The sequence below is a fragment of the Talpa europaea genome (assembly GCF_964194135.1).
Source record: "Talpa europaea genome assembly, chromosome: 5".
Lineage (NCBI taxonomy): Eukaryota > Metazoa > Chordata > Mammalia > Eulipotyphla > Talpidae > Talpa > Talpa europaea.
Window position 1 is genome coordinate 141,720,623 of NC_140071.1, and position 22,527 is coordinate 141,743,149.

Genomic DNA, 22,527 nt, shown 5'->3' on the forward strand with positions numbered 1-22,527 from the left:
CCACTCCCATTTCAGGAATGAGCCTGAGGCTGACAGCACGGGGGGGTGGAGGGCATCTAAGGGCCTGGCCCAGACACCCATCAGCTACAGAGATGGGGCGGGGGAGGCTGCTCAGCAGGCCCCCGGGAACAGGGCTGCGAGGGCTGAGGGGTGCAGGTGCAGGCCACACGGCACAGGCCAGGGCTGCCCCACGGCGGCCACTCACCATCTCCACGTTCTCCCGCGTGAGATTCTTGATCTTCTCCTCCATGCGCTGGATGCTCTGCAGCAGATCCTCATTCTTCTTGTTCATCCGCTTGTTCTTCTCCACCAGGGGCTTCAGCTGCACCTCGGTCTCCCGGGAGCGCTTCAGCTACGCGGGGAGGCAGAGGCCGGGCAGCGTTAAGACGCAGGGGCGGCAGCGGCACACCACGAGCCAGCCAGACCCAACCTGGACCTTCCCCAGGACAGTCCTGGACCACCAGGACCATGATTCCCAGGCAGTGCCAACGGAGAAGCGCCCCGACACCGGGTGCAGAGACAGTACCCCTGAGCCTCGGAAAGCTGACTCAGGGCACCTGGGCAAGCAGCCGTGTCCTGTCACCTGTTCACACCTCTGGGCACAGCCCCGAGACCATGAGCTTCTCCGGCTTCCATCCTCCCAAGCACACCCCAGCAGGAAGCTCCCCTCAGAGACCACAGATCAGGGCCCCCTTCGTGCCAGGCTCCAAGCGGGGTGTAGAGAGAATACGGTATCTCAGCCTTGAGGGCTCCAGGGCCTCTGTGCTCAGTCCCTAAGCCTGGTGGCCTGTCCTGCCCGCCTTCCTCCCCGGTCAGCAGGTGAAGCCAGCGCCCTGGGTGGGGGCTGGTGGAAGGGCCAACAGGATGGGGTGCCCATCAGTAGATGGGGGAAGCGAGCTGAGACCATCAGGGAGGTGAGGACAGTGAGGCAGTTGAGGGACATTCCAGGCAGGGGAACCACACGCCCAGAAGTTCGGGGTAAGACAGCTCAATCATGTGGCTTTACTCAGGCCAGCATGGACGGAAGCAGGGCAAGCGGGCGGGTAGGCGAGGGAGAGAGCTGAGCAGCTCTGTCAGGCCCTCTCAACAACTTGCCCCTGAGGGCTTTGAAGCAGGACCACTCTGTGGTCGTATTTGTCTTCCAGAACAATCCATCACTCTGACTACTGTGTGGAGGCCAGTCCAGCGGGAGAGAGGTGCAGGAAGTGATAGCGGTAGGGACAGGAACAGGGACAGCATGTCCAGAGGCCACACTCCTATCCTCTGAGCTCACTGTCTTTGGGGGCAGGCTCACTCTCTAGCTGCACAGCCGTGGCCAAATTCCTGGCCGCGGTCTCCTCATCTATGGCATGAGAATGATAGTGGCACCTGCCTCCTAGCCTTGTGAGGATGAACCGCAGGCAGGGTTGTTCCCATGGATGAAAATCAGAAAGGACGGACTCCCCATCAGTATTAGGACAGCAGGACACCCACTGCGGGAGTCCAGTCCTCTGAGTGCAGCCCTTGCAGGCTTCCCTTCCACCTACCCCTCACCTCAACCCCAGGAGGGGGCCCCATCCTCACCCCACTTCATAGACCTAGAATCTGACCACAAATGGGAAGGGGTGGCTCAAGGCTTCAAAGAAAGTCTGGAACCAAGAACCAAACCTGGGGACTGACTGAAGTCCCAGCCCTCACTCACCAGGCTGTGAAAGTTAAGATGGTATGCACAGGATAGGAAATGTACCTGAAACCCATGTTTAGAAACCTAGCCCACAGAAATAAAGCTTCAGAGAACACAGCCACAACTGAATTGTTTACAACAGATCTACCAGGGAAGGAATGGCTGAATCAACTATGGTTATGGCCGCACCGTGGAGTACTACGCAGGCATTAAAAAGACAAAGGCAGATTTTCTGCCCTGATGGGGAGCCGTGTAAATGACAAATCAAGTGAAAAAAGGCAAGTTGCAGAACAATAATACGCATGGGAAAAGCCAGTGTGGTAACCACAAAACAACACTCTCTCGGTAGCTGCTAATAAGCATATATAAGCACTAGAAATGCATGAGAACCACGTCAAATTATTAATTATTAAGGGTAGTCACACCGTCATTTTAAGATCAGAGCACTGGCAAGCTCACAAGTTCTTTAAATACTTCGGTGTGGTCAGAATTGTAGCAAACAAGCTGTATTTTTTCTAGTCCACTTATAAGCACAGGAGGGAGTTTTGTTGTATTAGAATATGAATGTTTATGAGAGAAGTAGTGCCACATGAGATGCTAAATGCACAGTGTGGTTGAAGCTATGTCAATATGGGACTTTAAAAATACTGGAAGGAAATGAGTTTTTGCTTCTGTTAAAAATGTGAAGAGATGACACTCATTAACACTGTTCATCTAGCCTGTTTTTCAAATATGTACACTTACATTCTTAATAAAATCTAGAATAAACAGAAATATTATAAGGCATTTGTCAAGTTTCATGTCTGGACATGAAACTTGTACAGACATGTACCAGATAAGGTGAGAAATTTGTATTTTTATTAGATTTATATTATTACCAGGAGTCAGTGTTCATTTTTTTTTTTTCTCCCGTGGGACCCTTGCCGGTGGCAGGGGATCGAACCGGCACTGCAGAGGCTGCGGGCAGCCTCGCAACCCAGCGCTCTACCGCTGCCCCACCAGGGGAGGCCCCAGTGCTCATTATTTTTAAAATTAGAACGATGTAAAATTTTATGGAGATGAAACAGACATACAAAAAATTAAAATCATCCATAACCACACCACCCAAAACTTCCAAATTCCAGAATGATGAGTATGTATTTCTGTCCTATAAAACAGTTTTGTTTTATCGCTTCATTTACTATGAACAAACTTCCACAGAATTAAAAATTAAATATGGCCTATGGCATCTCTCTTAATGACCGCACACAATTCGTTGTGTAAATAAATGTGCCCTAACACTTCGACCAGCACTTTACATCTTGGGGTTTGGTCCTGGCTGCCATTATAAACATCACCGCGGTGAACATGCTCTCTGCACTGCTCACTGAACTTCTGCAACCATTTCCTGCAGAAACAAAAGGCAGTGACCAGTCTCTACAATGAGATTGTGTGAGATTTTTAATCAGAAAGGACTTAGACAGAAAGTAAAGGAAACCAGAGGCCTCTGCGTGGACTCTGCTCCAGGCGGGCTGCACGGCCCAGGGCCGCCTTCCCGCCTCCAGTGAGCACCATCTGCCGCCCCGGGGCTTATTACCAGTTCACTCCTCTCATCTGCCAACAGAGTATTTCTGTCTTCCAGCTTCCGTATCACTGAATTCAGTTCAGCAATTTTTAGTTGAAATCGCCTCACATCTCGCTCATCCATATGTTGATCCTAAAAAAAAGTTAAAATATAAATGTGCTTAGAAGAAGCTGCAGTGACACAGAGGACTCCATCGACCCTTCCTAGAAAATGCTGGAACACACCAGGTAGATCTGCATTAGGATGACCACATGCGCTTCTGGAGCCCCCCAAGGTGAAGCAGTTGAGACGACACCCCAGGCCCAGAGAGTGACTTGTGACTTCACCTCAAGGGTGATGAGGTGTCAAACCTTCCAAACATCTGCAAGTGGTCTCTGGGGATTTTCACCATCACTTGGCCCCCAGGATGTGCTAGGACACCTTTCCAGGGCAGGTGTGAAACCAGAGCCAGGAACTGAAACCCACCTGGAAACCCGCTCGGCGCTCATGCAGCCTGAATCCTGGCTACTAGCCCGTCTAACCACTTTTCAGCCTGTCCAGTGAAATCAGATGACTGATGGCCTCCTTTTGTGTAATACCAGGACTAACTTGTTCTTTCCAAGCAATTCTGCTTCTCCTGATAAAACCCAGCACCTTGGGCCCAGTGCTCATCCACAGCGGTCCACGATCAGGAGCACCTGACCCCAGCTCACACCTGAGCCAGAGCCCACCTCCATCCATGATCTCACGCCAACGGCGTTTCTCCATCTCCCTGGCCCTTTGCCCAGTGACTTCCTGGCAAAGCCACACTGCCATGCCTCCAGCCCATTTCCAGGCAATGAGAGCCAACTCTTATTCTTCTAGGTGCCACTCCCCAAACTGTGATGCAAGCCCGTTCATCCCCCAGCTATTTGGGAGGCAGATCTGAGTCTTGAGGCTCCTGTTCCCTTTCCCAAATCCTGGTGGCACATTATTGGCACTTGTGTACAACGGGAAAATGATCCCTTGGCCACCTGCTAACAGGCCCTGGTCCATTGCTCACCATTAAAATGCCAGCAGCACCTTGTATGCTGTCTGCACATATCAGACACTCCACTATTTAGTGATGGATTGAATGAATGAATGAATGAATGAATGAATCTGCTTTGGCCTCGTCTGTTCCTGCTAAATATTGAAATGCCATTGTCTGTTGGCTCAACTCCTAGTTGTCTTGCTGGACTTTGAATCTAAGTCACGTCTGGTCTTGGATGCGCCCCATCCAGTGTTTACTCGCTACTCTGTACTGGTATCTTCATTTCTCTCTCTTCAACCGAGTTCCAGGACTAGGGGTGCAAGCAGTCAGCTCCTCCCTCTGTATTCTCAGCACCTGGCACTAGGTTGAAACATACAGAATGTGAGCAGATTCGAGAAGGATGGGCAAAATGAGGGAGGAGGGGAGGGGAGAGCAGAGGCGAAGGCAGGCAGGTAAGTCGGCCAGTAGCAGGAAGGATGGTCAGTGGCCAGCTCTGAGGCCCCAGTGCTGGGCTGAGCCCCGCCGCTCACCTGGCCGCCCATCAGCTCCGCCATGTCCCCTATCCCTGGCGGGAGCTCCCTCTTTGGACTGCTGTGGTAGCGCTCGGCCTCTTTGACCTGAACCAGCTGCTCATCCAGAGCCTCTTTCTGAAGAAGGAGCTTCTGGGTCTGGCCCGTCTGAACACCAAGCTCCTTCTCCAAGGCCAGGATCACACGGTCTTTCCCTTTGATCTCGTCCATCTGAAAGCACAAGAACAAGCCGTCGGTCTTGGGCTCCTGGCCAGAGAACACTCTCCTTTGCTCAGGGTCTTAGGCCCAAGGAAAGGCAAAGGAAAGCTGAACACAGCAAAGTCGGGCCACAGAGGCGGCTGGCGTCACAGTCCAGGCCCTGCTCCCAGCCCCCGCCCCGCACACAGGAGCGAACAGCTATGGTTCAGGACCTGTGTGGCCGCCAGACAGTTACCGTTGAGACGTGTTCTTGTTTATTTCACCTCAATATCCTGATCCCCACAGGCCCCCACCCTACAGCCCCTCCACTTACCTGTGGACAGAGTTGGCGCTGGCTAAGGCCTCCAATGCTCTCTTGACCCCCTACCCTTCCCTGACTCCCACCAGCATCTGACACTGTTGCCCCCTTCCTGCTTCATGAACCTCTCCTGCTGCCTCCCGCCCTCCATGACGCCATCTCAGCTCTACCTCTGCAGACTTTCCTTGCTCTGGCAGCCATTACAGGCTGGGCTATCCAAGGCATGGCCTTCTTCCCTGTCTGTATCCTCCCCCAGGTAGCCACGTCCTCATCCATGAGATTGACTCCCCCCATGCAACTCACCTGTCAGCAATTCCCCAGTCCTGCCTTCTCAAGACCCCCAAATCACAGAACCACCCGGATGCTTGACGTCTTCTGGTGTCTCCAAAGGACCTCAGCCTCTCCACGTGCCAACCTCTGCTTAAGCCCCAACTGCCCCAGCCCAGTCTCTTCCAGCCCTCCCTAAAGGAAGCCAGGCAGGAAGGAGTTCCCCCAAGAGGAAGCTCCATCCTCAGAGGCTTCAGCTGCTTCTGGACACTAAGCCAACAGCTAGGAAACTGCCTTCGGGGCACGCTGCCCCCTGCAGCACAGGGGGCCTCCCACCCACACCCCGGGGCCATTTCTTGCCTAAACCTGGGCACGGCCCACGGCAAACAGGGTTGCCACAGATACAGCAATTAAGGTGTGGTCATATTGGAGTGGGTGGGCCTTTAGGACAGGGGTCCTCATAAAAGGGGTCGTGGCACACAGGGAGAAGGTCACGTGAAGGTGGGGCAGAGCCCAAGCGAGACCCTGGGCACAGACGGCATGGACACCAGGACTGATAGCAACCCCAAAGCTGCGGGCACGGGGCAGGACCCCCAGGCCTCCAGGACGCTGCTCCTGCCAGCCTCAGTCCCGCCCTGCGCACAGACCCCAGCCTCCAAACCAAGAGTAAACAAACCCTGCCGCTAAGCCGCCAATTTGGGGTGCTTCACTATGGCACCCGAGGGAAACAGTGCAAACCCCCTCCTCACCCGCTGATGAGTCAGATGACGGCAGCCCTTGAGGCACTTCTCATCCGCGCCAACATCAGCGCAGCCCACGGCCGCAGAGCCTGCCCGGCCTGCTCTGAGGGCGCACAGGAGCAAGCTTGGACCCTGCGCCGGCGCTCGCCGCCTGAGCCCCGGCCTCTGTAAGGCGGGGACACCCAGGGCACCCTGTCCACTTGTGGGGGACTCAGACCCACACAGAAAGCCCAGAGGTTAGCACAGAGCCTGGAGTATTACACGTCTGGGGTCAGCGCTCCCTGTCACCACCAGCCTGTGTCGGCCCCAGGAAACACGCTAGCCTAGCAGCAGGCCGCGCCAACATGACAGAGAGGACAGCGCCTGGAGAAGGAGGGAAATGTTCCCCCAAACTCCAGATGGGAGGTTGCCCACAAAGTCCTGTCACCGCCCCCCAGCTCTTTGTGCTGTCTATCTTGGGAAGACCGAAGAATGCTCTCCTTCCCCTGCACCCCCAGGCCCCACTCCCCGGCTCCAGACACCTGCACCTGCCAGGTGCAGCCTCTCCTCAAGCTGCTCAGAGCACGCCTGCAGCTCCCTCTGGTGACAGCCCGGCACAGAGCCCCTGCTTTGGCCACGTCCCCTCTGAAGGGGCAGGAGCACCCCCTTGCTGGAGGAAAGAATCCCAACCGTGTGGGAAATTATTGCACTGTAGACGCAGCCCAGGCACAACAGGAATTCAGAGAAAGGTTGAGCAGGGAGCACAGACGCCCACCTGGGGGCCACCCCCACTGCTGCCCTTCCTCCTGGCCGCTCTGTGGAGGCCCAATCCACGTGCGCCGACTCGGAGCAACGGCTCCCATTTCTAACCCAATCCAGCTGACAAGACACGCAACTCAGCCCGCCTTCCCCTCACGTTGCCACGAGCAACAGGCCTGCAGGGCTGACGTTCATCCACCGTGGGGGGGCGAAGGGGGGGCAGAGCAGGAGAAGCAAACATCCTTCTCACTCTCTTCTCTTCAGTGGGCCATTTTCAGTGAAACCCACACACATGCACACACGCACACACACATGCACACACGCACACAGAATAGGGGCTGGAGAATCCTGAGAACTCGGGACGGGCATGTGCCTAGATCTCCTCTCACAGGAGGTGCGTTGCCCACCCCCCTCCCCGTCCTGGGCTGGTAAGACGAGAACGATGCTCTGCCCCTGCCTGGGGCCAGCCCCAAGCTGGACGGCCGGACGGGACTCCAGAGCGACACCTGGCCACTCGCCTCTCCCCGGTCTCCTCAGGGCCCCCCAACCCCACCCAGGTCCCTGGCATCTGCGTACACCCCGTGCCGGAGCGTCACCACCTCCCCAGAAAGCGGCGCCCTGCTCTGGGGGTCTCCAAGTCACCCGACATTGCGGGTGGGGAGGGGTGAGCTCGTCCTTGAGTGAAAAGGAAAAGAAAGCAAAAAAGGGGCCCCGCCCCGGGAAGTGTCTCAGGCCCGCCACCCCCCTCCCCTGAGGAGCAGGGTTGGGAGTGGCATCCCCACCAGTCTGGGCCCTGGCCCCCGGGGAGCCTGGCGCTGGCAGTGAGTAAGCTGCCAGGCAGGGCACGGGCACGCTGCTCCTGGGAGCCGCCCGCCTTCCCCAGCCTGCTCCCATCCCCCAGATGAGGTCGCGGGCCAAGAGCCACTTTCTGCCAATGAACATGTCCACAGAAAGCAGAGAAGGACGGGAAGCTCCACAGTGGCTGTGGGACGTGACCCCCCGCTCGGCCGGGTCCTGCCGCCCCATGGCCACACGTCCAGGCCTCCTCCTCGGGGCCCCGCAGGGCTGGGCAGAGGCAGTTTCAAACCGCGGAGGAAGTTTCGTGTCGTGCACAGCGAGAGACAGAGTAGCAGCAGAGCGCCGGGCGTCGCGACCCTGCACAGAGGGCCCTAGTGCGCAGCGTGGGCCTCGGGGGACATGGCCCTTCTGAGCGTGTCCTCGGCTGCAGCTAGAGGCAGCACGGTCACCACCGCGTAGGGTGGGGGACGTCCCGAGACACGCATCCCGAGGCCCCTGAGATGTGCAGATGTCACGGGGGCACTACACGGGCCTAGAGTGGACCTTGCATGGGGGCTAGAGAGGGTGGACTCGCGGCGGCATGGGAAGCACTGCTAAGTAGGTGCAGGCACCCTGCTCGCAGCCACGTGGGCAGACGTCAGAGACGTGCGCGCCAAACTCAGGTGTCTGGGAGCCGCAGTTACTCCCGTGATGCTTCTGCTCAACCGGCTCTGCTAAGGGGAGGAAATGACGTCTCCCAGACCGGACAACAGCAGGCCCTGCCGTGTCTCTGCTATTTTACTGGGGATCTGAGCATGAAGCATCACCGCACCGTGCTGGTCTGCAGCAAGAGCCCCCCAACCCCTCACCTGCTGGGTTTCCCTGCACAGAATGCCCCCCGTTTCCTGGCAAATTCCTGTCGGTCCTCAAAACCCAGCTCAGACCTCACTGCCTCTGTGAAATAATTCCAGGGTCCACACCCCAGTGCTACCACCTGCTCTTTGACTTGTGTGGCTCTGAGGCTGACCTGCCCCCACGCTGTCGTTGGGGTTCACGGCCTGTGGCCTGGCTCACTGCCAGGCAGTCCAAAGGGCCACGTCCTATTTCCTTGTAGCCCCAGTGCCTCAGAGCTGGAGCTCTGGCTAGAGCTCGGGTGGGTGAGTACTCAGCGGAGGGCTTGTCCCGCCCGGGCCTCTGTCCTCTCCAGGGCCTTTTGACAGAGAGAAACCAAAGATGACGGCAAACAGCCCAGCAACCCCTGCAAGAGCAGCTTGCTGCTCGCAGGCGGCCGCGAGCGCGCAGCCAGGGACCCTGGGCGCTGGCCTGTCCGGACCTGCCGCGCCCCACCTGGGGGAGAGTCTGCCCCGCATATGCCCTTGGCTTTCCCCTCCTTCTTACAAGGCCCCTGCTCATCGCCCTGACCTCATTTACAGGTGGCTGGCTGGTGCGCCGGGGATCAGACACCTGCTGGGGGGAGACCAAGGACCTGCCCCACCAGCCTCCTCACCACACCTCGGCAGCAGATGCCCTGCCGGCCCCCAGTGCCAGGTAAGATGTCTGGAACACTGCAGGGCCTCAGGGCGCGGTCACTGCACGTGCGTGCTGGCGGCACAGGGCGCCAATGCGGGCAGGAGGGCGGCACCTACCAGCCTGCGGATGTCACGCTCACACTCGCGTTTGATGCGGTGCACCTCGTCCTGGTGCGCCTGGTAGGCGGCGCGCAGGTCGGCCGCCTTGGTCTTGTCGGCCTGCATGCAGTTGCTGAGCGCCTCCTCCGCCTGCTTGCGCGCCGCCTTGAGCTCCAGGATCTCCTGCTGCAGGCGGAGGCGCTCGCCATCAAAGGTCCTGCGCGCCTCCTCGCGCGCCTCGGTCAGCAGCGCTGTCTTGACCTTGTCGGCCGCGCCGTCGCGCAGCACATTCAGCGTGGCCTGCAGCCGCTGCAGCTCGCCCTCCTTGATCTTGGCCGTGCGCGCCGCCTCCTGCTCGTGCTGCCGGATGAGCGCCTCGCGCAGCGCCTGCAGCTCTTTGGTCTTCTCCTCGTGCAGCTTGGCCTTGAGCTCCGAGATGTAGGCCGTGTGCCGCCGCTGCTCCTGCTCGCGCTCCAGCTTGGTCTCCTGCAGCCGCTCGCGCAGCTTGCCCACCTGCGGGGAGTGGCCGGTCAGGGTCGGGGTGCTGGGCGCGCGCCGTTCCTTCCCCCCACTGCCCGAGACCACCCCAGGTTCTGTGCCCACTCCACCAGCTGCTGCCGCCCCAGCCCAGACCCTCAGCAGCCCCACCCAGAATACTCCACTATTCCTGGGATTTTCCCCAGACTGGGAAAACATCTGGAGGCGTGGGGCGGCGAGGCAGGTCTGCCAGCCCTTCCAGTCTGGAGACTGGTGAGGAAGGGCCCTTCATCAGCCACGAAACATGCCCAGAAATCATCTCTCACCAAAGCTGAACACACTTTAAGCCCGGAATATGTTTCCGATGCCTAGACGTGGGGTTCTGGAAGGACAAGGGGGGGCATCAGTGTTGAGCTGGGGCCCCAGTAGACAGGGGCTCCAGGGCACCCCCACATTAACCTCTGGCAGCCCCAGGAGAGGGTGACTGCTTTGCCAAAGGCGCTCCCACCCTGGGGGCTCCCACCCTGGTCCCACTGGCACCAGGCCGCCGGCCGCACCGTGTCTCCCTCTAATCAGCAAGCGACTTGCTAGAGTATTTGTACACTGCGCCAAGGGAGTGTTTACTTAAAACACTACAAAATGTTTTATTCAACCTTTTCATTTCGAGTGTCCCATGGTGCAGAGACGTCAAGGGAACCCCGCCCAACCCAAGTGTGTTGTGCATCACACCAGCCTCCCAAGAACAGAGGCAAACGGTCTCTCACGGGCCGGCGGCTCCCACGGAAAAGTCCTCCAGTGGCCCACACTGCACAGCGCCTGCAACGCACTGAAATTCATTTCAGGGGAGTTTTAGGGCTCAGCTGGGCGTGCATAAACCCTTACTTACGACAGCAAGGAAAGAAGCAAATAAAAGCAACCCAGTCAGAGACACAAACCAACATCTCCTTGCAGCAAACACTGAAATCACAGAAATACAATGAGCACACCTCTCCTGTCTCCCCACGGCTCCCCTCAGCCGTGGATCTCAGGGGAGCACCTGCTCTGCTCCCCACTCCGCTTCTGGTGTAGGCGCCTCTGGCCTGCACCCCAGCTCTTGTATGCATACATAAACTAAAAAAAAATAAATAAATCTTTTAAAAAATAAAATTAATTAAAAAATCATAAATCAAAATGCAGACTACCTGGCCTCTGTAGTTCAAGGGTTATGATTGTATTGCCTGAAACATGCAAAACAATTTATTTCTTGGGTAATCTGATGCCTGCAATATAAGAGAATGGGCCTATTGCTATCTGGCCGAAAAGGAGTTATCTTATAGTTTTGTAAGAAAACACCATACCTTCTACAGAGCAAGAATTTGTTTCCCACGCAGGATGACAAAAGAGGCCATAGTTGTGAAAAACAATAAAATGAGCGGTCCGCCTCAGGCCCGCCCGGCCCCCGGGCTGGGTGAGGGGCTTCTCCTGGGGTCCTGAGCGCCGGGAAACGAGAGCTTGAATATTTGACATGATTTCTCCAGTGAAGGGTTAAATGCTCTGGCACCCCCTTTTCTAGGACCAGCAGCACCCCAACTTTCTATGGTTGACAGTGACTTGGAGTCAGGTGGAAGGACCTGGTCGTGCCCCCGTCTGCAACGTTGAGTGCACGTCCTGGCCAGCCACGTCCCCCAGAGGTCAGCGGTCTGCGGCCGGGCAGGCCCCTGCCGGTCTAAATGCTGGCCTGGTTTGGCCAAACCCCAGTACAGGAGTTGCCGTGAGGGTATTTTTTTCTTGAGATGTGCTTAATGAGAAGGCAGGGCACTGGCCACGAAGGGGTCACACCTGCCAGTCGAAGCCCCAAGAAAGGCCCGCGTTCCCCAGTGGGGAGGGACTCTGCCTCCAGGCGCCTCCAGACTCCAGACTGCATGACCCACTCGCGAGAATTTCCAGTGGCTGCTCTGCAAATTTCAGCTACGTCAGCCTCCAGGATCACGTGCGCCAGCTGCTTAAAACCCCCCTTTTGGGGCCTCCCTGGTGGTTCAAGGGGTTAAGATACAACCTATGAAGCCATCCATAGCCAGTGGAGCACGAGTTTGATCCCCGGCCAGGGAGCTACCCACATGGTGCTCAGACCTCTCCTGACTCGCCCGCTGCTCCCCTCAGCAGTGCATTTCAGTCCGTCTGCCTGTTCTGCTCCCCACTCTGTCTCTGGTGAATCCTCTCATTCCCCGCATCTCTGGTCTGTACCCCAGCTCTTGTGGGCATAAATAAATAAATCTTAAAAAAAAAACCTTTCCATCTGTTCTTGGTAGAGACAGATGATAGATAGCAGTGGATGGATGGATGGATGGACAGACAGACAGAAAGGTAGATCTAGCCATTGGCTCTGTTTCTCCCTGAAGCACCCTGATTATACAGCCTTCCGGAGCTTTCTCTTCCTCTCCCGTGGAAGGAGAATGGCAGCAGCAGCCCTGTAAGGACAGCTGGCAGGAGGAGAGTTGAGTCGGGCTCTGGGATCGTGGTCCCAGGTCAACGGGCCTCCAGGATGTGCACAGCGCAGGGGGGCGTGTGTGCAGGGCAGCCTGGGGGCACCGGGTGTGCTCCTGGCAGGGCAGAGGCGGTCAGCAGAGATGGCACCAGCACCAGCGTGTGGGGCACGGATGCTGCATGCCCTCACCCTGGCGCCCACCGGGGACCCTTGCTGAAACAGCACTCCTTGCAGCGTGAAACAACAGTTAGCATGAGCTTAGGTTACTTTTAATAACATTTAAATGCAACCGTAAAGTTTATATTTAGGCCTTTCACACCAGCCAATAAGCACTTTGCTGAATTCCCTGAGAATGAAATTCTCCTGCCTGCCCCAGCCGGAGCCCTGGAGAGGGCCCGAGGGCGGTGCCCCCAGCAAACAGCCTCTGGGCGGGGCAGGGAGGTGCCTGGGGGCAGCTTGGGCTGGGACCCCCCCAGGCCATGTCAGAGAAGAGAAAGCAGGTGTTTGGAGACTTTGTGCACCTGTCCCAGGTGAGGTGTGAAGCCAGGTCCGCAGGTGAGAAGCTGCCGTCACAGCTGCCCTTTAACTGCCCACCAGCCCCTGCCTGGCCTGCTGCGAAGACCAGGCCCGTCCCACAGGCGCCAGACAGACCGGCCACAGAGCAGGCTCCCGGGCGCGAGGCCTACAGCAGGGGCCGCCCCAGCCCCCAGGCCTAAGAGACTGATTCTCAGAGACTCTCAGAGAAACCGTCCCATCCCCGCCGCCTGGGGCTGCTCCTCCTCGACAGTGTCATGGAAAGACGTTCAAAGACCAGCCAGAGACCCGAAGCCCACCCACCCCAAGGGAGAGAAACCGCAGCACTGATTTAAGTAGCTGGCCACGGTCCCAGGGACACGGGGCTGCACCCAGGGGCGGGGTGCCCTGCTGATGTGACACCCATTTTGATGAAGGTCAAGCTGAGGCTCGGAGAGGGCCAGTGTCCACCCACCCCTGCCCGGGCAAGTCCACTGGGGAGCCCAGCCCCCACCTTGCTCTTCTCCTGCTGGAACTCGATCTGAATGCTGGTCAGCTTGGCCCGCAGCTCCTCGTTGGCCATCTGCACCGGGTCCGTCTCCATCTCGGGCTTCTCGCCCTTGCTCCGGCTTTTCTTAGACATGCTGCCTCCTCTCGGGTGAGACGCCGAGGCCCAGGTTCACGCCAGGCTGCCCGCGGCCGCCGCCGGCTCCGCCGCGCTCACGAGGCTCCCCGGGGTCTGCTTGTCCTGGGAAACCACCATCACTCGGGACCCTGGGGCAGGAGGGAAGCGGGGTTAGTGGGGCCGCGGGGAGTCTGGCCCCTTGCTGGGGCCCTTGAGTTCAGCGGCAGCCAGCTCTTGCTGAGGCCTCCTGGGCCTGCTGCCGGCTCACCCGAGGAGGTCCCCCACTCCCAACGTTGCCCCCACACTTCTCAGTGGGAGCTGCCTCTGTCACATGGAGAGTGTTAGGGTGCAGAGCCCTGCCCCCTCCGGAGAAGAGACTTGCTTCTCACAAGCGCCAGTGACAGCCAGGCGGCCCCTCCTGGCTGCTGCATCCCGTCCCGCAGATGAGACTGCAGCACCGGGCAGCCCACGCGCTGAGGTGCGCAGGGTCAGGGGCTGGCACCTGTGCCTGTTCCCTGGGGAACACGAGCATGACGCGGGGGCAGGGAATCTGGAGCCCCAGCCCCCCTCCAGCTGGCTCTGCAGCAAAGTCTGAGGACATACTTTGAAAAGCAGCTCCTGGATTCCACAAAGGCTGGTGCTGCCACCACCGCCCCACCCCCAGACAGCTCAGTACCTGGCACTCTGAGCTGCGATCTCTGAGCCAGCAAGGCCCCTGTGGTCCCTCCAGGCCCCTGTGCCTGCCTGGCTAGGCCTGGGCTGGTCACCAGGTACACGGGGGTGCCCTGTTATGCTATTGGGCCCTCTGGCACGCACATTCCTCTGCGGGACCCCCAGACTATCAAGCCCTCCTAGAAGGTAGGACTGTCCTCACAGTCCACAACCAAAGCCTTAAAATAAGCCTGGAGTGACAGCTTAGTACCTCTGCCACCGGGATGCTGTGCCTGTACCACCTCTCACTGATCAGCACAACCACCCTAGCAGGTAGGTGATGGGGCTCAGGGCCATGGGTGAGCAAACTGAGGCACAGAGGTGGGGCGCCAGCGCCCGGCCTGGCTGAAAGAAGGGACGAGTATTGTCCTGGCCGAGGTCCACACCTGGGGGCAGAGAGCACGCAGGCCGCACCTGGTGCCACCCCAGCCTGGCCCCGGTCTCCGGTTCCCTTCCCCTGCTCTGCCTTCTTACTGCTCTCCATGCGAGCACCAGACTTGCCTGTTTCTGCTGTGGCCCCTGCACAGGGTGTGGGCTGCGGACAAGCAGGGCCCGCCTGTCTCCTTCCTAGCAGGGCATTAAATAGCACTCAACATACTGCATAAACAAGACTGTGCCTTGTCCCGGGGGGCACAGCTGTGCGCAGAGAGGAGCTCACCGGCCAAACGGGTCATTATGCCGCTGGTTCAGCAAGAGGTGACCTTCAGGCAGGCCCCACGCTGGGCATCAGACCTAACAGCCCCTGTGACTCCTCTCTCCTGGGCTGCGAGACCTCAGGAGCCACGTGCTGGGAGTGGCACCGCCAGGTGGGGGCTGGATCCCCGCATCACCCGCTGGAGAAGAGCCCGGTGGGCCTGCGCGGAGCAGGTGAACTGGACCTGACGTGGGCCTCCGTTACTGCGGCAGCGCCTCCCCAAACTGAGCTGACAGCCGCCTCCTGGAATGCTCTCCCTCTTTCCCACCCACCCATCTTCTGTGGAATCCAGCTGGGCATCACCTCGGGGAGAACCTTTCGCTGATGCCATTTCCCGGGGATGGCCAGGGCCTCCGGCCCCAGCTTCCCTTCCTCACAGCCCCGTGGTGCTGTGCTGGCTCTGCCTGGCTCCCCCATCGGCCTGGCACTGCCATCCCCTCCGCTCCCCGAGAGCCTGGCTCGGCGCCTCACCCTGAGTAAAGGCAGCTGGCACGTGCCTGTTAAACGCACGTCCCAGGGATGCCATCACCCCTTCCCCCGCTCCCCGCAAGACCAGACACCACACAGGCCGGAGGGGAGGAGTCGGGTCCAGGTGACACCCCATCCCCAACCCCAAGTCTCACCAAGCCCCGTGAGAGACTTAGCTTGACTCAGTGCTTTGCTGCGGCTTTCTCAGAGACAGGCCGTCACTGGCTGACAGCTCGCGTTTTTACAGATGCATAAATGCGTGTGGCTTTAGTTTTCAGAAGAGATTTAACAGAATCCAGTAGATGAGTCTCCTCTTCTGCTCTCTCAGGGAGTAGAGCTCACCAATACGGGGTGACAGCGGCAACGTTCTAAAAATTATCAGTAATCCCAGCAGTGCTCCGAGGGTGGGGCTTGGGTCAGTAAGCGTCAGCACCTCTAGGCGCCTTATTAGGATTTCAAGTTCTCTGAACCCCACTGGGGCCCAGAGAATCAAAGCTGGAGCGGCCCCAGCCTGTGAGTCTCAGCAGGCCCTCCCGATCATTGTGATGCACGCCGCCCTTGAACAGGCAAGTCTGGAGTGGGGGGAGCCCCAAGAGGCCACACAGCTGGCCCAGGAACACACAGCAGGACAGCACGGCGTGGGCTGCGCACCCCGGGCCGGCGACCCCAGAGCTGGGTGGCAGGCCCCAAGACGACAGCCGGCGCCCGGCCTGTGCAGCGGGAGGCTGTGCAAAGGCACCGCGCAGGGGTCTCCCTCCCTCCCCGCAGCGTGGGGCGGCTCAAGGCTCCGAGCAGGCTGGCCGCCCCTGCTCGCCAGCCTCCGCGGGCACCGGGCTGGTCTGCAGAGGCCAAGGCCCCGAGCGGACTGCTTGGCCGGGTTGCTCGTTAGACTCAGATCCTGAGTATAAAATGCTAATTTACAATTTTTTTTAAAGTTGAGGGGTTCAGAAAAGAAGACAAATTAATTGACAGCCCCACCCCCACGTCTCGCCTTCTCCCCGGGAGTGGGCGTCCCGCCCGGGCCTTTCTGCGGGGCCGCTGCCCTCGGCCCTCGAGTCCCGCGTCTGAGAGCGGCTCTCGCGCTGACAGGCGGACACGGGCTCAGCGGGATCCGGCCACGCGGCCCCAGGCCGCCCAGGCCAGAAATGCCGGGTCCAGGCTGGGAAACCAGACCTGGGTCTCCACCTTGGGCTCCACGGAGAGGACCCTCCCTCCGTGTCTCCTCCGAAGATGAAAAAACAGGGCGAAATGTCCCTGACTCACATTCAGTGTTTCTCTTCCTCACCAAGCCCAGATTAAATCAAGTTCTCTTTCTAGCTACGGGGATTATTCCCCCCCACCAGCCTCCAGGCTCCCTGGAGCGGGGTGGGCTGGGCCGCACCTCCCGCCTCCCACCAGCACGGGGCGGATCCTCATCTGTCCCGGCTGGGGAAGATGGGGTTGGACGCCTCCACAGCCGGCCTCAGGGCCCCCGGGACAGCACCGACCAGCGGTGAGACGCTGCAGGACAGTCCCGCTGACCGGTCCCCCAAGCCGCTGCCCCTCTGCACCCCTGCTCCCGTGCCCGCACCCCCTTCCCTCCTCCCAGGTCTCCGCCCACCTATGCCCCAACCCCCCAGGGCCAACATCTGCTTCTCTCGGCAGGAACACTCCAGCACATCAGGAGGGAAGGAGCAGCCAGGTGCAGGCGCACCCTGCGCTCCCGTGGGTCCCAGCCCAGCCTGCGCCGGGGTTCTTTGCAGCAATGCTGCTACCTCCCTACCCACCCCACTTTAGAGAAGGGGAAAGTGACCCGGAGGAATTAAGTGGCCTGCCTGAGACCACGGACTGGGAAGCAGGACCCACCAATCGGAGCTCTCCTGCCTAAAACCTTCGCTACTGTGCCGGGAATTCAAGGGCAGCGTCTGCGGCTCCTCCTGCCTGCATCCCCACCCCGCCCAGGCCCTGACGCTGCAGGGACGCCCCACAGGGTGGTGTCCGTGTCCAGGAGCAGACCACGTGCCAGCCCCACTCCCAGGTCCCTCCCAGGCCTGCCTCCACCCCCTCTTGATGGACAGGCCGGCCACACCCGCGCCTGCCTCTCTAGAACCCCACAGACTCCATCTGGGCCCAGAGAGTTGCCCTGGTGAAGCTGGTAGGAAGCAAATCTTTTCACAAGCATTTCTGAAAGCACAGGTCTCTCAACGGAGCTGCCCAGGGCATGCATGCAAGAGAGAACCCGGATCCACACGCCCATCGAAGCCCCCGCTTCGGCCGCCACATGGGGGAACACGCCGGCTCTGCGGCTGAAGCCCAGGGCACGCTCCTGAGAGGCGGGTCTCCCCCAGGCTGTGCAGAGAAGGAACGAGGTAGCGGGAACGGACACAGTGTTAGGCGCGCTGTCCCCTGAACCGAGCCGGTGTGGCCGTGACTAGTTGTGACTAATTCCCCTGTGACCACTGCCGGCCCCGACACGCTGTGACCACCGACAGGGGTGCCAGGTGCCAGCCTGGAATAGCACTGCCCAACACCCCCAAAGGACAGCAAAGCCCCAAAACTGACTCTGGCCCTGCAGCCTCAATGCCGGTTCCTTAACCCCAGGCCTGGCTTTCGCCCTCTCTGGAGGCACATGTGTGCAGGGGCCACAGCAGCCCTGGCAGACAGAGCCCTTGGAGCCAGCCCACGGCCACCAGCCAAGGCAGTTTTCCCACACCCCTGCCCACCCCACCTGCTGCCTCGGCTGTGCACACCGAGATGTCCTAGGACAGAAGCCCAAGTGTCCAGGAGAGCAGGCCAGCCCCGCGCAGACGCCTGACTCTGCGCAATGCCAAGCCATTCTGGGTCTTTCACCTTGAAGTATGACACCTCGTTCTTGCAGCGGGGTCTTCAGGGTCTTCCCCAGGGCAGGCAGCCACCCGCCCACCTGCTGATGTAGGACAGACTGAGCTCCTGTTGAGCTACATCCATATGCGTCCACCTTGACAACCAGTAGGCAAATCCCGGCAGGAGCCACAGAGCCCGCCCAGGCCTCCCTGCACCTGCTCCACACAGATGCCCCGGCCACAGGGTGCAGCTGCAGACTAGGGGCGCCCGGCCCCCTGTTAACACAGGGCTTGATCAGGGTAGAACGGGAGCCCTGAACCTCCAGGGCACCCCCAGCCCTCGATTTCAAACCCCATTTTTCCTTCGACTCGCATTGTGAGCGTGGGCCGCATCTCGCCCTCTCTGAACTGCAACTTCATACTCCAGAGAGTGGGCAGTTGGACTGGACAGTGTTTCCCAGCCTCGGTCACCCCGCCGGAGCTGCTGTGATTTCTGCGTGCTTGCATAACTCACTGCTGCAGCCGAGTCGCGAGGTCTAGAGGACACTAAATCCGCAGCTCAGCGCCCGGGCAATCAAAATGGAGGACACGCAGGGACCCCAAAACAGCCCCTCGCTCTCCCTCACAATGCACCTGTATTTGCTTCATATTTTCTTTAAAACCACTGATGTTTAAAAAGTTAACTACGACTTCAGCCTTATTCTAAGCAATAATACTCACAAAATCACAGGCTCAAGGGGCTACTTAGATTGTCTCTCATACACACAGAAATAAACGCTACAAAAATAAAACAGGTTTGACCTCACGCCTCCGAAGGCGTCTTTCCTGTACCCCAGACCCTGCCAGCCTCTTCTGGCTCAGGGAGGCTGGATTCCACGTCTTCCTTGTCCGAGTCTAGCCCACGGCCCACACACAGCAGGCGCTTACTAGTCACTCTGCTCAACCGGAGGGACCGCCCAAGGCCCATCTTCCTTTATCTCCCGCGGCCCGAACCCACTGCCCTGTGTCCTGCAAAGCCGACAAGCGATGTCCAGAGGCGAAGCTGCAACTGACACAGCACAGCAGGTGGGATCCCGGATGCCAGCACTGAGCACCACAGGCCGCTCCGCCCGGGCCGGCTGCCTCCAGCCCGCTGAGCTATTTTAGTAACTCGCTTGCTTTCACATCAAAACCTTTTGCAAGACACAAACGAGTCACATCTGCAACCCAGAAGGAAGTCACCGCGGCGTGTGGAGAAAGGCTGGTCGCCGGCCAAGCCCCAGTTTCATGACCAGCTAAAGAACTGAAAGGAAACCTCCTGTGCCCTTTGTAATCAGACAGGAAGCCCTTAAAAAAAAAAAAAAAAGAAAGAAAGAAATAGGAAACAGACTGGGGGTGCATGTTGGGCTAGAAGAGAGCGCCACTGCAAGAGAGACCCAGGACACAGGGGGACTCAAGACCCACGGGGCAGGCACACGTGTGCAGGGGGCACGGCAGCCCTGGCAGACAGAGCCCTTGCAGCCAGCCCATGGCCACCAGCCAAGGCAGTTTACGGTTGACGGATAGCCACCCCAGGGCCCCCACCAGAATGACCTGCTGGCGTCACCCAAATATCCTGTTCGCCTGTGTGCGCTGGCTCATCAGCCAGGCCAGCCCTTACTTCTTCTCTACCCAGAAAACTCCTATTCATGCCTCAAAGGCCAAGGATCTATGGCTGAGTCCAACTATCACCTCCCACGAGCCCTTACCCAGAGTTCCCGCAGAGTGGCCGCCTTGCCACGGAGGGGGGCCCACTCCCCTGGGAACACACTGCGTCCCTCCTCCTCTGGGAGCACCCCCACAAGGCCTCGGGTGGGCGTGGGCATCAGCCCCCTCTAAGCACTCACACCAAGTGCTTAAAACAACCCCAGGCAGGTGCTGCGTTTCAGGGTGTGGCAAGGAACGTGCTTGAAAGTGCTTGGTGGGAAGCAGGCGTCAGGCTCCAGGGCGGAGACTCCAGGAAGCCCCAGGCCTCTGGCTGCCGACTTACCCTGAGGCAGCCAGGCACCGAGCCTCCCGGCATCCATGGGCGTGCAGCCCACAACGCGGAAAATAAGAAGACAGCTCATCTGCTGATGTCCAAGTACTGGACGTCCTCGGGGAGTGCAACAGGGCTGCCGGCCGCCCAGACTCTGAAGCTCTGGTCTCACGCCAGGTCCCTGGATCCCCCCACACCCCGTGAATGGCAACATGTGGCTGTGGAGGCTGCTCCGGGGGACTTGCCTGCGCCCCGTTCTGCACAGCAGTGTTTTCTTCCCACAGTGTGTCCACAGCAGAAACAGCACCCACACTTTGGGGAAAAGTATCTGTGACCTGTAACAGACCCCAGGTTAATGTCCAGGCTAGACAGAGGGGCTTGTAAACCAAACTGCTTTAAGCGACACCCCAACAGAAAAAATCAGCACAAATCAAGAAGAAGCGAGGTGGCCAGGACAAGACACTCAGCCTCAGCTGACCAGTGCTGTGGGGCAGTGCCCCATCACTGGGGCGAGGGCTGTCCACACCCCAGCTGGCAGTCCTGGAAAGTCGCCGTCCTCAGTCACTCTCGGTGGCATGAACTGGCAGTTTTCTGGGGTGCTGCTTGCAATCTCTGCATAAACGCTAGCTATGGAGGATGGACGGATGGACGGATGCATGGACGGAGTGCTTTCTCTCAGTGGCTTCCTTTCCAGAACCTGCCCCAAGGGGACAATAATCTGCAGGGTGTGCCTGGTTCAACAGACCTCGGTGCAGCCACCCCTGGGGCCGAGGGGAGATCTCTGTCCCTGCTGCAGTGCATAAAATGTGGGTCGCGAGAGTGTGATCAGGACACTCGCCATCAGAGTCCTGAGGAGCAGGAGGCCAAGAACGGCTTCCATTTGGGGACCGGGGGAGTCCCGAACAGGAAGAATTCTTAGAAAGAGCAGTGCGAGGAGGAGAGGACGGGTCGGCAGGCAGGCTGGGCGGGGCACAGAGTGGCAGAGACCAGCTCAGAGAAGCAGCCCGCCCCGGGGCAGGAGTCACGGGGCCCAGCCCGCATGCCCCACCGGCTTTGGGGGCCCCCAGTGCGGGCGGAAGGAGCCGAGTGCCCAGGAGATGGCTTCCTCTCCTGCACACCAGCATAGCCAATTCGTGAACAGAATTTGCGGGTGATTCCATTTATAACCACATTAGAAGCAGGGAGGAATAAACAGCGCAGATGTCCAGAAGAGAAGAAAATGGTCTTTCTTTCTTAAGGACACAGAAGAAAACCCAACTGAGAACCAGACAGGATCACCCCCAAGCCAGGGCCCCCTTCTTCTGCCTGTGCCCACCCCCACCCCGCCCCGGACCCTTGTCTGTCCTCAGAGCAGAGGGTCCCCCACGCCACGGCCCTCGGCCTCATCCTTCACTCTGTCTTCTCATCAGCCAAACAGGCCCTTCTCTGCGCCAGCCCTCCCCGCTCCTGGCCCACAGCCCCATGGGCAGCCTGCATCTGGACGGCCTTGGGGTCCTTCCCGCCTAGCGCTGTGTGTCTGAGCTACTCTTGCACCCCAGGCTGCGAGCTCCTGGCGGCAGGGGCTGGTCTCAGCTGTCTCGGCTCCTGCAGCCGCAGCTCAGCGGCCACGTGGGGTACTGGGCGCAGGGACAGTGGGTGGAGGATGCTGATGGCTGGAAGGACAGAGAGATCAGGCAACACCACCCCGTTCAACGCAGGCCCTGAGCAGGGAATCCACACCCCAAACAGGGTTGGGTCCAGGAGGTCCTGAGGGACTGCCGGGCTGAGCTGCTGGATTTGGCGGACGAGGCCCTTCTGCCTGGGGGCCTCAACCTAGCTCATCTGGAAGGAAAATCCCCAGAAGACTCCTGGAAGGGGGAAAACGGAGCCATTTCTCAAGCTGGAAGGGTCTCTTCCAACGGGAAATTTTGTTCATAAAACAACTTTTAGAAATATACAAAATTGAAGGCCTCCCTGGTGGTGCAGGGTTCAAGTCTCAGCGCTATCAAGCTACCACCCGCCACTGCCACATGATTCGATCACTAGCCAGAGGCAGCAGACCTCTCCGGTCTCCCCGCCGCTCCCCTCAGCAGTGTATTTCAGTAGATCCGCCTTTTCTGCTCCCTGCTCTGTCTCTGGTGATCCTCTCACCCCCCTGTACCTCTGGCCTAGACCCCAGCTCTTGTGTGCATAAATAAAAATACTTAAAACTAAAATGTACAAAATTTAAAAGAATAAAATACCGAGGAATAAATTTAGCAAAAAATGCACAACATTTGAAAATTAGAGTCGTTGAAAGAAATTACAGATGCAACCAATGTCTGTGGATCAAAAGATACAATATGGTTAAGAAATTGATCTACAGATTCAATTCAATTCCTATCAAAATGCCTGCTCACTGCTTC

General features: G+C 58.8%; 1 protein-coding gene across 4 annotated transcripts in view; it reads right to left on the reverse strand.

Annotated features, from left to right (window-relative positions):
* Positions 1-13,491, reverse strand: part of JAKMIP1 (janus kinase and microtubule interacting protein 1) — a gene marked incomplete at both ends in the record, with an annotated part of 44,904 nt that extends 31,413 nt beyond the window's left edge. For 3 of the 4 annotated variants that reach the window (XM_084233569.1, XM_084233568.1, XM_084233570.1), the window contains 5 exons: positions 206-352; positions 3,240-3,359; positions 4,749-4,958; positions 9,413-9,907; positions 13,363-13,491. In XM_084233569.1, coding sequence (XP_084089695.1) covers positions 206-352; positions 3,240-3,359; positions 4,749-4,958; positions 9,413-9,907; positions 13,363-13,491 — 1,101 coding nt within the window. The remainder of the gene's footprint in view (positions 1-205; positions 353-3,239; positions 3,360-4,748; positions 4,959-9,412; positions 9,908-13,362) is intronic. The other variant, XM_084233571.1, reaches the window with a different exon arrangement.
* Between the last annotated feature and the right edge of the window lie 9,036 nt (positions 13,492-22,527).